At 36.1% G+C, this 18,043-nt stretch overlaps 2 protein-coding genes across 2 annotated transcripts; both read left to right on the top strand.

The window, feature by feature from the left end:
• Positions 1-9,533: 9,533 nt before the first annotated feature.
• LOC123677826 (matrix metalloproteinase-16-like) lies at positions 9,534-9,938 on the top strand. Its single transcript, XM_045614551.1, has one exon. The coding sequence runs from the start codon at positions 9,549-9,551 to the stop codon at positions 9,936-9,938; it is 390 nt and encodes a 129-aa protein (XP_045470507.1). The 5' UTR covers positions 9,534-9,548.
• Positions 9,939-12,488: 2,550 nt separating this feature from the next.
• Positions 12,489-18,043, top strand: LOC123678080 (matrilysin-like). The gene is made up of 5 exons (XM_045614878.1): positions 12,489-12,637; positions 12,698-12,821; positions 13,244-13,345; positions 14,120-14,355; positions 17,361-18,043. Exons 1-5 carry the CDS (start codon positions 12,551-12,553, stop codon positions 17,961-17,963), a joined length of 1,152 nt encoding a protein of 383 aa, XP_045470834.1. The 5' UTR covers positions 12,489-12,550; the 3' UTR covers positions 17,964-18,043.

Below are 18,043 nucleotides of genomic sequence, written 5' to 3'. Positions count from 1 at the left end.
TTTATAATATGTTATTACCTATACAATGTTGCAAAGGTGAAGAATCGCTTAGTTTTAGTAAAATACATCCGTTAAATCTAGTTTCGAATGAACCTGTTCTCTTACCTGTTCCATGTACCTATTTCATACAATTGCAAGTTGAACATGTTAACTCATAAACTCCTGATTTACCTACTTGTGTTTGGGGTTGAATCTTTTGAATTGAATAACAAAGATGATATTTTATTTATTAATTTGAACACAATATTCAGATTTGATTTGGAATTACTTCGTTTCTTCACTGTAGTATGAGAGAGAAGTGAATCTTTTTTGTGTTATTCCAAAATATTCAACGCGTTCAAATAATACCTGAAATCTTAGACATTTGCATAATGGACAAAAAATGTTTCCCATTTTCTATCGGAAATTCTTAAGAATTTTTGAGGACTACATATGTTGCCAGATGAATGTATACCTATCTTAGATTGACACTCAATAAAAATTATTATAATGAGTTATTCCAATTAGGTAGACTTTTTTTTTATTATTATTGTTTCAATAAGAGTAGAGGTACAAATACCTATAAACTCAAACTTAAAAAAATAACATTCGGAAACTAAATATAACTCAAAACAAAAATTATGGTTTACAATGAGAAAAAAATTAGGACGTATTATTCTCGAGGTTGGATAATCCATCGGTCATATTCATTCTTGAAGGCGTTGGTGGAGGTTGCATCTACAAGATCACTCGGTAGACTGTTCCATAAGTGGAACACCCTATTTGTGAGGAACTGCTGTCTCTGAGGCGTGCGGAACTGTTCTCTCCTAAGCTTAAGTGAATGGGCCCTAAGGTGATTGTGGTTTCTGGAAAACAAGCGACGGATATCGTCGCCAAAATAATTGCGAAGGGCTTTGAAGGTAAAAATGATATCGCCTCTTGTTCTCCTGTCTTCAAAGTTTGGCAAACCGAAGAGTTGCAGTCTTTCTTCATAAGAAGGTCTAATGGGTCCATAAGGAAATCGAGTTACCCACCGTTGAACCGACTCCAGAAGAGCTGCGTCTGCTCGAGATGAAGGCCACCACGCTGGTCCTGCATATTCCAGAATAGGTCGCACATAATATTTTATTAGTTTACTGAGCGTAGCGTTGTTACAGCCGTTAAAAGATTTTGAAAGAATGAAAGCAGTCTGCTTTGCCTTGCCAGTAATATGCGCAATATGTTTGGACCACGAAAGGTCGGTCGTGACAGTCACGCCAAGGTCATACTGATGCGAAACAGAAGAAAGGGTTTTACCATCAAGACGGTAGTGAAAAGATGGGGTTGTTTTGCCAATGTGTAGAACTGAGCACTTATCAATATTCAAAGGCAACAACCAATCAGAACACCACTGAACTAACCGGTCTAAATCCTCCTGAAGAGTGCTATACGATGAAAGAGGGTTGTTGTACAACTTCGTGTCATCCGCGAAGAGGAGGCAAGGGGATTTAAAAATACGTGGCAGATCGGATGTGTACAGGAGAAAGAGAATGGGCCCAAGAACCGATCCCTGCGGCACGCCTGACCCAACTGTTCTGTTGGATGAAGATAAAGCATCATCCACTTTCACACGAAATGTTCTGTTGGATAAAAAAAGCTGAAATCCAGCTCAGGAGATTTCCACGAACGCCGAGATGCTCCAACTTCGAAATGAGACGCCTGTGTGGAACCCGGTCAAAGGCTTTAGAAAAGTCAAGATACAAAACGTCCACCGGAATGCCGCGGTCGTACGACTCAGTCCAAGCAGACAGACCTGTTAGAAGATTAGTAAGAGTGGAGCGGCCGGGAATAAAGCCGAGCAACACGGCTTTATTATAGAGTGTTCCATAGCAAATTTGATAAGTTGGTCACAGATTATGCGTTCTAGAACTTTGGCGACTGATGAGACTAGACTTATTGGACGATAGTTCAGTGGTGAGAACTTATCACCCTTCTTGAAAATTGGCGTAACCGTGGCAGACAGCCAGCCACATGGAAGACAAGAGTCTCGGAATGACTTGGAGAATATGATGGATAAAGGCACCGCCATAGCTTTAGCACAATATTTAAGTAAACGTGAGGTAATACCATCACGTCCAGGAGGGGTATCAACTTTTAGCTCCAAGAGGTATTTCTCAACGGTTTCTTCATCAATCGAAACATGTGATATCTCAGGAATAGACCGTTCTGTTTGACAAGTCGGGATAGGTCCAGGTGGCTCTGAGGTGAAAGCTGAAGAGAAGACATGAGCGAGTACATCCGCCGACTCCACAGGACTCCCACACATGTTACCATCAAGCCTTCTAACAAACGGTGCCCCAACCTTAGAATTGAGGAAGTATCTTACGTATTTAAACATCCGTTTAGGGTTCCTGGACGAGACCAAATTGTTCTCAAATGCTGCCTTGGATGACTTGATTTCCTTACTGACGAAGTTGAAAGGTTACGATGATTTATGTAGTCCGAATCAGCTCTGGTTCTCAAGAATCTCTGCCAGAGAGATTTATTTCTTCTCACTAGTGCCAAAATACGATCATCAATCCAGGGTCTCACAGGATTAAATTTAACTTGTTTTGTATACGTATTGGATGCAATAGCAGTCTCAACAATTGAGAGAAAGGTAGACCATACAGCATTCATCTGATCGTCTGCAAGGATTAAGCTACAGTTCTTCGATGATAGTTCCGCAGCAATGCCGTCATAGTTCACTTTCCTTATGGTTTTGAATTGACTATTTTGGGAAGTGGGAGCCTGTAACTGGATTTCAGTGGCCAAAGTTAAATGGTCAGATTTTCCGAATGGTGCTAAATATTTAATCTCTGATACAGTGTCTGGGTCTGATGTGAAAAATAAATCTAATGTGGATGGATTTTGTCCGAGGCGATATCTGGTGGGGTTGTCCACTAACTAATTTTTATTTGCTCATTAACAGTTGAAACCATAGAAATATTGGGACTCTTAGGTAAAAACAGGTTTTTGACCATTTTCTATTATTCATATTAATACTAACCATACGATGTTATATATTTTTGAAATCAGGAAAAATTAAGCTTTTAAAAAATAGCACAGAAATCTAGTGTTCCTATTTGAAAAAACATAACTTTGGGTCATAGCTTCGTGATTAAAGACCCTTTTCAAAAGACAAGCAGGCCACTGGATTCTACGTAAAAAAGTGCCTGTATAATGTTTTTATTTCAGTGCTCTATCATCAGTATAGCGGAGATAAAAATGTTTTTCGATATCGCCATTTTTCCAATTTTCGCTTATAATTCGAAAACAAAAGGAGGTGGCCAAAAATGAATACTACTCTTGTTAGTTCCTCAGAAAAATAGATCGAGAATGGGGTATCAGATTTTGTCTATCTCCTCTGGTTTAAAAGTTGTAGTGCTAAAACATCGAAATTTGCCCACCCTGTACAAATATTGCCCTATTGATTATTATTTTGGTCAACAAACATTATTATTATTTTTATTTGGTAAATGAACGAATCAAACTAGCAGAATCTAAGTCAAAAGTTTACCACAGGGAAATGATTTTGAGTTACTATTGGGAGATTATTTAGCTTTTTGGAGTCGCATCAACACCTACTATGTTGAACGCTAAATGCTACTGCTGGCTTTCAATTGAATAGCGTCAGTTTTCTTCGATGCTGGGATATGTAATACTGATGAGCTCCAAAAAAAGCGAAACCTGTCTACCTATGTGGTAAACTTTTAGTTTAGATTCTGTTAGTCTTATTTCACTATGTCACTTTATAGTTAAAGTGTGATCCTTTATCGTGCAGCAGCCAATTTATTGACACCTTCAGACACTTGACTTTAAAGAATAGTATCATATTGATTTGACAAAAAAATAATATATTATGAATTATATAAAAAACTTCTAAACACTCTGATAATTCAAACTAACTGATAGATAGATAGTTAATTTTCTTTAGTTCAAGTTTTACACAACATAAGCTACATAAAAGATGAAATGACGTCAGAATAAAGAACTTAAATCAACAAGTTTTCAGAAACAAAATACTCCCCATAATGCATTAGTTTTAATTATGGGACTTTGAAGTTGCGCTTGGAAGAATAATTTCATAGTACGTGTAAGTGCCGTGACGTCACACACTAGACGACTGGTATTCGTAGAGTGCTTACGAATTCATTGGTGTACAATTACTTGTGCCGTTCGTGTCGTGTTTTGTTCGTTACACGATGGCTGTATAGTTATTTATACTACAAGTGCAGAAGGCATTGATATTCTTCCACGAGTTCAAAATTCAAAAACGAGCCACGAAGTGGCTCGTTTTGGAATGAACGAGTGGTAGAATGAGCCTTCTGTGCGAGTATTATACATTATTTTCCCTAATTCATTGCATTTTTAATGAAATTAATGAAATATTTCCATAAATATCATTTAGTGATTTTTGCATTGAAAAATGTTGGTTGGCAGAACTGATTTCTTTAAGGCAAATTGTTGAATTGACAGATAAAGCCGTGGTGGAAAGTTCGGAGTACCAACATATAATAATCAAATATAACCATGAAAACTGTGCGTTTCTGATATATTCTCGCACGATTTTGTTCTACAAGATGTGGAAGAATGAACGGAATAACCACAGAATTAGAGAAATAACTTACTATATATATACATATAAATCACTTTTTTCTCTTTTTACTTTTTACTCCTCACATAAATATGTTTTGCCATTGATAGACTTCAACAACCAGTACTCAACTACAAACTGTTTATGAAACGTTTTTTAAATAAATCATCATTGTAAGTTGAACCATGATGAAGCAAACTCAAAAGTAGATATTTACTTGAAAAGTTTAACTCCTTTTATTTCTGCACTGACATAAGATGGATTTGAAGAAAAAAACTCCATCACTGCGAATATATCTATTTTAGGCAAATTGTCACTTTGTCCTTTCACGAAGCCTTTTTCCATTATGGTGACATAAAAACAAAACTAGAGTTAAAACTACACTGTACAACTACAAACGGCGCGAGAGCCTTGGCGCGGCAAAGTATTTAAAGGTAAATTATGGTGTAGCGATCACAGGCAAGAGCCGTGACGTCACATACCAAAGACGTTCCGCTCTAAAATACGTAAATTTAAATAATCTATTTCTCAGTCATTTATTGATGGATTTTCAAAATTTTTTCACTGATTTATCAGTTTTGCTCTATATTTTAATTCTATCGTGTCAAATATAGTATTATCAACAACACTAAACTAGTCCAAGGTTCCAAACATTCTCTTAACAATTTTCTTAACTCTATATAAACTATCACAGTATTTACACACGAAATTTAATTCAGTAGACTGGAGAGAGTGGGCATTATAGGCGGTCCCTTGGTTCTATTGAAGGATTATTTATCTGATAGAACCCAATATGTTAAAATAAAGGAAAAAATTAGTAATCCTAAGTTTATTAAATGCGGAGTACCGCAAGGTCCTGTTTAAGGACCATTGCTCTTTTTAGTATATATCAACGCTGTGGGTGGTATACTGAAGAACTGTAGTGTTGTCTCGTATGCTGATGACACAGTGTTGTTGTTTGCGGGTGACTCGTGGCCGAAAGTCTATGACAAGGCTGAACAGGGTCTCAAAGATGTTTATTGTTGGCTGAGCAATAGCTTGTTGAGCCTCAATTATAAAAAACCTTTTTTTATGACATTTAGTGCCACGTCAGTAGATCAGCCGATTATAAGTGAAATCAGAGTCCATAATAAAAACTGTTCAGATAAAAATATATGTAGTTGCATCAGGATAAAAAAAGTTGACAAAATAAAGTATCTTGGGGTTATGTTGGATAATCCAAATGGGGGGAACATGTTGCTTTCTTAAATAAAAAAATTAGAAATATATTCTATAAATTTTATCAACTCCGTGAAGTTTGAAACTATAAGTTGCTGAAGACATTATACCATGCACTGATTGAGTCGAATTTGACATATTGCATTGTAATATGGGGATGTGCCTATAAAAGCACCTTGAAAAAGCTATCAATAACCCAGAACGCATCTTTGAAAATATTGTTTAAAAGACCATATAGTTATCTTCAGATGTTTTGTATAGTGACCTCAATGTGCTGAATATCAGAAATGTTCACTCAGCTATTGCATATTTTAATAAAATTAGTTATCTGGTTGATATGGCACTGAGAATATACAAGATCAACAAGGGAAAAAAATTTCAGCGTTCCGTTCAAACCTACAAACGTCACCCAAAGATTCATATCATATTATGGTCCAATTCTCTTCAATGGTCTGCCTACAGAGCTTAAAAACAGTTATCAAAATCCTAGAAGTTTTGAGATCAAAGTAAAACAATTTTTATCAGCGTAACAGAGCTTTTTTAATGAACTTTTCTAGAAAAAAAATCATTTTATATGGTTTCATTCTGGACTTTTTCTTCGGTCCGTTCCTGCCGGCGGGCTGTTGCCTTCATCTCAAAGCCTATGAATTCAAATGTACATTTTTTGGGAAGAGATAATTGGCACACAAGATACATTTCTTTATGTAGCTTAGGCCGATTTTTCTTCCTCAATATATGCTCATAAAATTTTGTTTTATTTTGAAATTTATTAGAGTTTGTAATTGTTCTTACCTACTTCTGAATTTAATATAATTAGGTAGTCTATTGAATATTTTGATACACATATAATAAGGACCCTTTTCACTCAAGGTTAATCTATGATAAGGATACAATAAATCTTGAGTTCTTGTGTTATAATTATGACTAACTTCCATATCAAAATTATCTCTATTTTTAAACACAAACAAGAAACATTCATATACAAAGCATATACGGTCATTATATTCATATTTCTGAATTTACACCTGCATTAATCCCTGTACTTCATTTTGCATATAGTTCTAATAATTCTTTTCTGAGCTATGAATATTGATTGGACTCTAGAGTTGCCACCCCAGAAAATGATTTCAAATCTAATGATCGATTCACAATTCGCATGATATAAAATTTTCAAAGTACCCTCAATCATATACTGAGCAACAACCCTAATTCCATAACCAACACTGGCTAATCTTAAACAAAGTTTATTTATATGTATCACCCAATTCAGAAATTCATCTATTTGTATGCCAAGGAATTTTGTACTTGATACAGGTTCTATTATATTATTTTCAAGAGTAATACGGCCTGATGATGTAGATGTTTGTGATTGTTTAGTACGAAAGAACACCAAACTTGTTTTTGGAGTATTTATCACTAGCCTATTCATAGAAAACCAACTATCCACCTCATTGTAGCTATTCTTTGTTTGTTCAATTATTTCATTGGAACTATTTCCATGTAATGAAATGTTGGTGTCATCAATGTAATTAGTGATGAGATATTTATTCAATGACAATGGCAAATCATTTATGTAGATTATTAACAGAATAGGTCCGGCAATACTACCCTGAGCTATACCCACATCAATAAAAGAAACTTCAGATTTAACGTTATTATCGACAACAATCTGTTGACACCTATCTGATAGGAACGACCGTATCCAATCATTAACCCCACCCCTAACAGCATACCTATCAAATTTCTGCAGTAAAATATCATGATTCACACAATCATAATCTTTTTTCAGATCTATAAAAAGACCCAAAGCTAAATTTTTGTTTTCTAAATGATCTATAACTGCATTTATGAACTGATAAATAGCAGTATCAGTCGATCTTCCTCGTAAATATCCATGCTGACATTGGAAAAAAAGATTACACTTATTTATAATCTAATTGTTGCTGCATCTTCTTGACAAAAAACCTCGAAACCAACTGGATTGCGCGAATCATAGAAATTAATTACCGTTTGAGTGATATAGACTAGAGTTGTTGTTTTTTAAATGGGAGAGCCTTTAATTTTCAACGCAGATTAAGCATCCCGTTACCGTCATTGGCTTCAAAGATATTGAGTTTCTCCACTTCATATTTGAAATGGGACACCTTAAATAATACTATTTTTCATTATTTCGAGATTTAATTCATTTTATGCCTATTTCATAATTGTAATCCAAATTATAAAAACACCAGTTCTCATCTATATCACTACATCTCTAAAACTATAATTAATGTCTATGATCTGTTATGAGTATCATGTTAACCATCAAAATTACTGAAAAAAAAAGTTTTAGAATTTATCGATTATCTCGAATAAAAACCAAGGTAAGCGAAATATTTGAAGCAGCCATGTTTCAGTACCACTCTGTAACTCGAAATCCAAGATATTAAGTGTATAACTTTGCTTCCTCCGTTTTGCAATAGATGGTGGTAGCGGTAACTGGTAGTCAAAATAGATAGATCGTAAATGTCATACAATAATCTTAGGTATTTGTAATCATAAAGCCATCGAAATATTGGTTGATTTGTGTCCGCATCATACGAACTAAATTCTCGTCATTCGCGGGAGGTTTCAATTTTCTGCTTTGATATGAAGAAATCTGCGGCTGGGGCTCATCGAATGCTCTCAAATACCTATGGTGAGGCCGCTATTAGTGAAATAACGGAAAACGGTTTTAACGGTTGAAGAACGGTGGAAGAGAGATGCAGAAATGGAGGCATTTATTGATCAAGACTCGTGTCAAACGCAACAAAATTGTCAGAATCATTGGAAGTGACGCAACAAGCCATTTCAATACGCCGGAAAGTCATGACAATGATTCAGAAACAAGGAAATTGGCTAACGTACGAATTGAAGCCGAGATATGTTGAACAGCGTTTGTTTGCTTGTGAAGAGCTGCTTGGAGGGCAAAGACGGAAGGGATTTCTGCATCACATTATGACTGGAAACGAGAAATGGGTTCATTACGATAATCCCAAGTGCAGAAAATCATAAGGATATCCCGGCCATGATACCACGTCGACGGCCAAACCGAATATTCACGGTTCCTATAGGTCATGCTCAGTATTTGGTAGTATCAGCTCGGCGTAGTGTATTATGAGTTGTTAAAACCGACTGAAACAATCACAGGCAATCGTTAACGAATAAAATTGAAGCGTTTGAGCTGAGGATTGAAAGACAAACGGCCGCACTACAACGAGTAACCAGAGACATGATAAAGTGATTTTACAGCATGATAATGCCCGACCCCATGTTGCGAAAGTGTTCAAGACATACTTGGGAACGTTGAAATGGGAAGCCCTACCCCACCTGCCGTATTCTCCAGACGTTGCTAAAAAAAAGGATCGATTCGTGGACTGCCTCAAAAGATGACCAGTTTTTTCAACGCGGGTTTCGTACACTGCTTGAAAGATTGGAGAAAGTAGTGGCCAGCGATGGACAAAACTTTGAATCATAAATGTATAACCAGTTTTTTTAAATATAGCCTCGAATTAAAAAAAGAAGGGGGAGCAAAGTTGTACGCCTATGTATTCACGATGTGATTTCTGGTTTCTTATTATTTCGAAAAAAGGACCTCAATAATCTCCAATAATCTCATTAGGATTATGTCCATAGCAGATGTCTTGCTTAGTGCATAAGATACCTTTTTTTCTCTTAATATACAACTCATTCAAAAGAAATATAAGCGAATCACTTAATGCCCCTGTCGCTAAGAATTCTTCAATTACTTACCAAATTGATTTCGGTTTTTTTGCAGCAATACGGTGGTGCCACCCATTTTGACGAATCAGAACCTTGGATGATCGGTGCTGGTTCTGGAATAGATTTATACCAGGTGGCAGCGCATGAGTTTGGTCATGCTCTTGGACTCAGTCATTCTGACCGAAAGGATGCTCTTATGGCGCCCTTCTATAAAAGATCATGGACGAACGATCTCTACGATGATGATATACAGGGCATCCAGAGATTGTACGGTGGAAAATCTGGGGGAACACCAGCAACACCACCCGAGGCACCAGCAGCACCACCACCAAAAACACCACCTCCACGCAGAAATAGGCCAAGATTGCCAGGGGTTCTTCCCTAGAAGACGTTGGATTATCCGACCAAGAAGACGTTGGTACTTTCCACAAGGGAATCGTAGGGTTTTCTATGGGTGGAACTAAATTGGAGCATGTTGTTGTTTCAGACAAGACTTACTTTTTATCAAATATTGTCTTAAGTTGAATACAAATTTGGAAATATTGGAGATATTTCATTTACCTAATCGCTATCTTCAATACTCTCAATATACAGAGAAATCCAGCGTTGAGTGATAATCATGATCTAGAATCCTTGAAGATGCTTTCCATAATTAGGAGATCGGATTTTCAGAAGTTTAGTTTGAGGGAGGACAATTGGGAAAGCAGCTCGTCAGTATTAATTGCAGATAACTATATTGAGAGTTAACTACTTTCCTCGAGAATGGTTGAAATCTTTTTTTGTTCTCCTACCTAAGTCTAAACCACCATTAGCCTTATACTACATCTATTCATTGAAATTGTTCTTGAAAATCATACATAACCGAATATGTATATGAGAAAAATGGGGACTCTTCTTCCGACTCTTTTTATTTGTAACTTAACCACGATCTCTGTTGTGAGATTTTTTCGTTAACCTATGCCTTTCGCAAGATAGTCTCTTCTTAACTGAAAGTTCTACAAAGGTTGCGCGTAGGGGATATTGAAATGTAGATAAACATGAATGAAAACTTCATTAATTCCCAGAAATGAATTCTATAATTGATTTTTCTGTATACCATTCCATTGTTTCGCTTCAAAATCATCAACTACGAAATCCTCATGTCCTCTATTGCATGTTGTAACGTTATTTCAATATAAATTTCGGCTTTTGTCAGTACGCCACTGGTGACCGCGTTCGGGTGTTTCCGTCAAACGGTCTGCTAGGTTCACACCCGTTATTTCTGAAGGCTCGTGGGAGCTTAGACATAATAAGGGGGTTCCCCGACCTCCGAGATGACTGAAGCGATCGCCAGCAGTGGCGTAACTAGAATTGACTCATGGGGGGTCGTTTACCCCCACTTTAGAAAAGCACAATCTTTAAAATTTTATATATCCTTTTTTTTATTTGGTTGGCATTGGGAGGCCTAGACTATCCTCCATGAATCAATTTATTGTTCATTGAGGTTCTGCGTGATTCTAGAAGAATCTATAATACGAATATAATAAAATCATAAAACTCCTCTGGTGGCCGTCCGCTGGGAACAACCGCAAACGGTGAATCTACGAAGAGTATGGCATCAAAAACAGATGGTGTAAATTTCAGTTGAAAATATTCCATCAACGAGTATTTTATAACGTGAAAAAAATGTAACTAGAATTTTTTTGACAAATTGAAGTGGCAGAAAATTTCAAATTCATCTATGAATCTAAAATATTTTCACTCTTCAATTAATTCCACAAAGAAGAATAGTTTTTTTTCTCATGACCTCTATTTTACGGAGAGTTTTTATGTACCTTTGCATTCCCAATCAATTCAATTATTCATCAGTTTGATTCATATAATACTATTATATGAGACTATAGGCGCATATGTTCAATTACTGAATTCATAAGGAAGAAATGATCTCGAAAGTAAAAAAAAAACATCAAAAATATTGATAATCGTGAATCGAATTGATTAATTCTAAATATAAAAATTGATGAAACGTTTCCATAAGACAAGTATTTTTTATTTGGATTTCAGATCCAGTTTCGAAAACCATCTTGTATCTTATACCTCGGACACTCATGTTTAAAGAATTCTTTATTTGATTATTTTATCGTACATCATTTCTAGCGATACCTTGCCTTTGGGCATGTTCAAAGGGAGATAACTTTACCCCAATAAATCTAGCAGAACTACTTTTGGAACTTTAGATTTATTTTTTGCCATAATTTTAGGCTTATAGATTTTCCTATTGAAATTTCTTTTTTTTTTCTTCTGCTAGCTCAACGTTAAGCTAACAAAACCTAAAAGCCCAATCATGTAATCAAACAGTGCTTGAAGGTTTCTAAATATTAAGAAACTGTATCTTTTATACTGTTAATATTATAATTTATAGTGATTAAATTTAGGTTCCCATTTTAAAATAGTTGATATTTCTGGTTCTTTCATACAAAAAAGTTTAATAAATGAAAGTGCTTTTTGCAAGGTTCCTTTTCATTTCATTATTTTATTCTTGATGTGGTACTACACAATGCTTAAAATCAAGTAGCTTGATAGAATTCAAGTACTTCATAAATAAATACTTTACTTGACTAGAGATTGCAAAACTATTAGTTGACTTGAACTTGACTTGATTTCAAGTCAAGCCAAGCCAAGTTTGAATATCAAGTCAAGCCGTGAATCCCTAATCCAACGAACGATGCCGAGGAATCTGGAAACATTGAAAATATTGCTAGCCTTCCCTAGAATTTGCGTACTAAGCCTAAAATAATCAGTATAACGAAAATATATGACTTAAGTTATGAACAAAAAAATACTATAAGAAAATATAATGGATGAAAAAAAATCTTCGAAAATGAGGGGCGATGTCTAATATATTGCCACAGGCGCAATAGTACCTAGATACGGCTCTGATTATTCACATTGATTAGATTTAAATAAAAGGAAGAGCGGCATTTGAAATTTGACATAATTCCAAAGTTAAGATCCCAGATGGACGTGTTATATTTTAGCATCATACTAACATTTTTCTGTTTACCTATCGATGGGGAAAAATCCACTAAATTCAAAAAGACTGTGGTAAGTTTTATCATCTTTTCGATTCGTTCGTAATTATAACCCATAATTATTTTAATCAAGGAGTACTTAGCTCAATATGGCTACTTGGAAAAAAATTCTATGAGCAATAGCTCTTTGTTGAGTGGAACATCCTTCAGGAACAGCTTGAGAGAATTTCAGTCTTTTGTTGGAATCCCAGTCACAGGTAAACATTGAAAATTTTGTTCAATCTGCAAAGAAAAATGATTTAAGTATGGTCCACATAATAACAACTTGATATTACCAAAGTATAAGTTTTTCATAAAATGAAGGGACAGGTCAATTTTTTAATTAATTTTTTATTTTAAACTCTTGGATGTAACAGCACCTTAAGCTATATTTTGCAACTCTGAATGGAGGAATTTAACCTGCTTGAATTTATCTTATGTGGTATTTCTTGAGAAAATTCTTCTAATATTTCAGCAAGTTTTTCAGGAGTTGTTTCTCGATCTAAGGAGTAGTTTCTGTTCAGCAGTAATTCTAAACACTGATTCTACACAAATTTTCTTGTTTGTAGGGCACCAGTTTTTTTCGAGAAAATATTTCCGATATTTCCGTATGTTGAATTTACTGAATTTTTATTCGTAGGAAAGATGGACAAACTCACCATGAAGATGATGAGTGCTCCAAGATGTGGATTACCAGATAAATCTGGGAAGTCAAATAGGGAGAAACGATATACAACTCTAGGTAGGTAGTTTTTGAGGTCTATAGTTGAAAGTTTTCGTGAATAGCAGATTACCTATACCACTAGCTCCAAAGTGAGTTAGGTACAAAATTTGTTTGAGTATATCCGTTGAACTTCTAATATTTCTAGATGTGAAGAGTTTTCCAAGAAGAAGTTCCATTTTCATAAAAAAAAAATGAGTATATTTTAAGAGAAATCAATGTATGCCAAAGTATATCACTATATCAGTCGTCGCGGCTACGCTTGCAGAAACATATTCTTTTCATGAAATTGCCTATGACCAATTCTCATATTTGCGATTGTATGTCCTCGATAACTTCATGAATTCCGTCTTTAAGATCTTGAATCGATTATGGAGCATTGGCTATTTATTTTAATTAATAAAACCCCTCAGATCGTCATCGGCATAGACCTTATCTTTCACGTGGCCCCAATGTCTAAAGGCGTTGAACCACCAGATCTCTCTCTGTACCCAATTGTGATCACCTCTTCGAAAAAACACGACCAGTAATCTTTTCTTGCAAAATTGCGATCGTTTTTTCTTGCTTGTGGAGTACGTAGTACCGTCTAGTTAAAAATAAACATCGTCCACATCAATCTTCCTATTGTGGCCATAAAAAATCATTGATCATAACTTGGTAGCGCAATCCGTAGAAGTTGTTTCAGCCTCCTACTTCATTCCTCAACATAGTCAACTTCGAGTTGAAAAGTTTTTCATTTCATCAAACCCTCATTAAAACCGAGAAAAAATTCTTATATGTTTGTGCTTTTATTAGGTAAATGGAATACGAAACATTTGACCTACCAAATATCTAAGTATTCGAAACAACTCGAAAGAAAAGAAATAGACAGAACTATACAGAAAGCCACCAATTTATGGTCGAAGTACACAGATTTAACGTTCGAACCATCTGAACGAGGTACAATAGACATCAGATTCGAAGAAAGACAGCATGGTGATTGGAAGGCCTTCGATGGACCTAGTGGGACACTAGCACATGCATTGTATCCTGTAAGTTTGTTTCTATATCTCATTATCGTAATGAGTTCATTACAGTAATAAAAACAGTGCTATGATGAAACCATTACAGCACTGCGATAATTGTTCTGTTCATAGATGCATAGTTCATGTACACAGTTCGAATCTATGGCAATTCCATTCTACATCAGTTTGACAAGTAATGTAACAGTTTATTCGGGAAATATTCCCCCGAATTACACTCGTGCATCAAAATGACCGGATAATTAAAACTGCATTCGGTCATTTTCATTTTTGGAGAAAGAGCCCGACACCGAAGGTGGGGGTGAACTCATGCAATTTTTATGACAACACGCTGTCATGCAAAATTATCGGTAATTTTGATGCACTTGTGCAATTACTTACAAAACAATGCTGTAATGGGTTCATAAATGCACTGTTTTTAGTAACATTTTTCGTTTTGTGGTTGTCTATACTAACTTCCGATCTTATCAAATTTCGACACACGTCAATTGTCAAAATAATATAATTTGGATATAGTGAAATGATTTGCAACATTATTCGCAATTGCTCTCAATTCTGGTGGTCTTAAATCGATTTGATTAGGCATAATTCACGAATTTTATGCGTAATTGTAAATTATTTCAAAATTCGAAACGTAAGATTCCAATTCCAATTCCGTAATCTGTCAATTTTTGTGACAGTCACACCAAATTCCAAGATACAATACAAAAGTCACTTGGATGTACACTCTGAATTTTTTATTGAATTTCGACAATATTTTACAAAACTTGACTGAAATAGAGAAAATAACTTCTAATTATTGTTGCAGAAGGAAATTCAAACATTCATGCATGCGTTCGAAAACTCACTCTTTCGTTGCTCGTTTACGAATTTCGCATTCGTGCTGGAATAGGAGCCTATCTGCAACTTGCTTTAGAATATACTATTTCAATAAAAAAAAATAATAATAAAGATCTTTATTTTGACCTCAGCATGTATAAAATATAAATTCCAAAATTAGTGCGATATTGCTTCTTAGAGCGGCATCAGAATAATAGAAAATTCAAGTAGTATATTGAACAAAAATGTCAGGAGCTTTTGAGCGCACGTTCATTATTGCCCCAATTGAACCCTTGAAGATCTTTTGTACAGTTCTGAGATCTCCACGGCCTTCTCTAGTAAAGATTGGAGACAACAATGGCAAGCTCATTTGGGCGGTGTGAACCAACGTTTGGAATTTCATAAAAGACTGGACGTCTTTTATATTCTTCACCCAGGAGTGTTGCCTTATTCCTGGTCCTTGTGTTCTCTCTATTTCGCCCTTTATCATAAACTTGAGCAATTGACACTGATCAACCTTGATCTTATTTCAACATCTGTATCTAGGCTGTCAGTTATTCAGCATCACAAGTACTTGATTTTGTTCATTTGTTATATCAAACTATCGACCAATATCGATTCCTAGTGTTCTATCCAAAGCTTTTGAGAGAGTGGTTTTCGAGAAAATGATGGCATATTTGAATAAATTTAATATCCTCAAAAAAGCCCACCACTGTTTTAAAGTTGGTTGCTACACTCAGACGGTCGCACTCAAATTTGTTGAATCAGTTTACGAAAGCTTGGATTTAAATTTACTGGTGGCAGGAATTTTTTTCGCTCTTTTTCTTTGATACTCTAGCATTTAGGTTTAGAGTTATGCGTCTCATTTTCGGTTTGAACTATCGAGCATCGTGTCAACCTATGTCTGTCGCCAATGAGATTCTATCACTTCCATGTTTATACATATTCAAATGTCATATATACGCTTAGGATAATGAGACTAATTCGAAAAAAATTGTTCGCACGATCATAGAACACGTAGGGGAAATGCGGACAAAACGACATATGCGGACAAAATGAACTTTTAGATTTTTTCAAAAATGGCACCGTATAGCTCGGGGTTTCACAGTGATTCAGTTTCTGCTAGTGACGATGGCAATCCTGCGAAGAAATCGACATCCGACTGTCTGTTTCACTGGTGCAATAGCTACGAATGTGTTTAGGTCGGTTGAATTTTTTTTGTTCACTTGGTTTCTGAATTGATTCTGGAGAGTGTCATTACAATATTCGTTGTTTTTCCGATGTATTATTGTTGGTACTGTTATAACGTAATAATATGTATAAGTTTTAAGATGGATATTAGTTTTGTTTTGAAATTATGCTTCAATATCATAAAAGTATGTATCGGAAAAAATGACATAATATCCTGGTGGACAAAACGACATAGTATGTCATAGATTGATTTTCACGTGAAACTAATGAGCTCATTTTCATGTTGTTTTGTACTCATTTTGCTCGGACAGTATTTGGTAGTACCAGCTCGGCGTAGTGTATTATGAGTTGTTAAAACCGACTGAAACAATCACAGCCAATCGTTATCGAATAGAATTGAAGCTTTTGAGCTGAGGATTGAAAGACAAACGGCCGCACTACAACGAGTAACCAGAGACATGATAAAGTGATTTCACAGCATGACAATGCCCGACCTCATGTTGCAAAAGTGTTCAAAACATACTTGGAAACGTTGAAATGGGAAGTCCTACCCCACCTGACATATTCTCCAGACGTTGCTCCAAAAAAATGGATCGATTCGTGGACCGCTTCAAAAGATGACCAGTTTTCTCAACGCGGGATTCGTACGCTGCCCGAAAGATAGGAGAAAATAGTGGCCAGCGATGCACAATAATATGAATCATAAATGTATAAACAGTTTTTTGAAATATAGCCTCGAATTAAAAAAAAAGGGGAAGCAAAGTTGTACGCCTTTGTATTCACGATGTGATTTCTGATTTCTTATTATTTCGAAAAAAGGAAATCAATAATCTCCAATAATCTCATTAGGATTATGTCCATAGCAGATGTCTTGCTTAGTGCATAAGATACCTTTTTTCTCTTAATATACAACTCATTCAAAGGAAATATAAGCGACTCACTTAATGCCTCTGTCGCTAAGAATTCTTCAATTACTTACCAAATTGATTTCGGTTTTTTTGCAGAAAGACGGTGGTGCCATCTGTTTTGACGAATCAGAACCTTGGATGGTCGGTGCTGGTTCTGGAATAGACTTATACCAGGTGGCAGCGCATGAGTTTGGTCATGCTCTTGGACTCGATCATTCTGACCGAAAGGATGCTCTTATGGCGCCCTCATATAAAAATGTATGGACGAACGATCTCTCCGATGATGATATACAGGGCATCCAGAGCTTGTACGGTGAAAAATCTGGGGAAACACCAGCAACACCACCCGAGGCACCAGCAGCACCACCAGAAACACCATGCGAGGCACCAGCAACACCACCAGAAACACCACCCGAGGCACCAGCAGCACCACGAGAAACACCACCCGAGGCACCAGCAGCACCACCAGAAACACCATGCGAGGCACCAGCAGCACCACCAGAAACACCATGTGAGGCACCAGCAGCACCACCAGAAACACCATGCAAGGCACCAGCAGCACCACCAGAAACACTACCCGAGGCACCAGCAGCACCACCAGAAACACCACGCAGAAATTGGCCAAGATTGCCAGGGGGTTGGTTCTTCCCTTGGTACTTTCCACAAGGGAATCGTAGGGTTTTCTATGGGTGGAACTAAATTGAAGCATGTTGTTGTTTCAGACAAGACTTACTTTTTATCAAATATTGTCTTAAGTTGAATACAAATTTGGAAATCTT

This window comes from Harmonia axyridis, chromosome 4, assembly GCF_914767665.1.
Source record: "Harmonia axyridis chromosome 4, icHarAxyr1.1, whole genome shotgun sequence".
In the NCBI taxonomy this organism is placed as follows: domain Eukaryota; kingdom Metazoa; phylum Arthropoda; class Insecta; order Coleoptera; family Coccinellidae; genus Harmonia; species Harmonia axyridis.
This window is presented reverse-complemented; position numbering and strand designations above follow the sequence as displayed.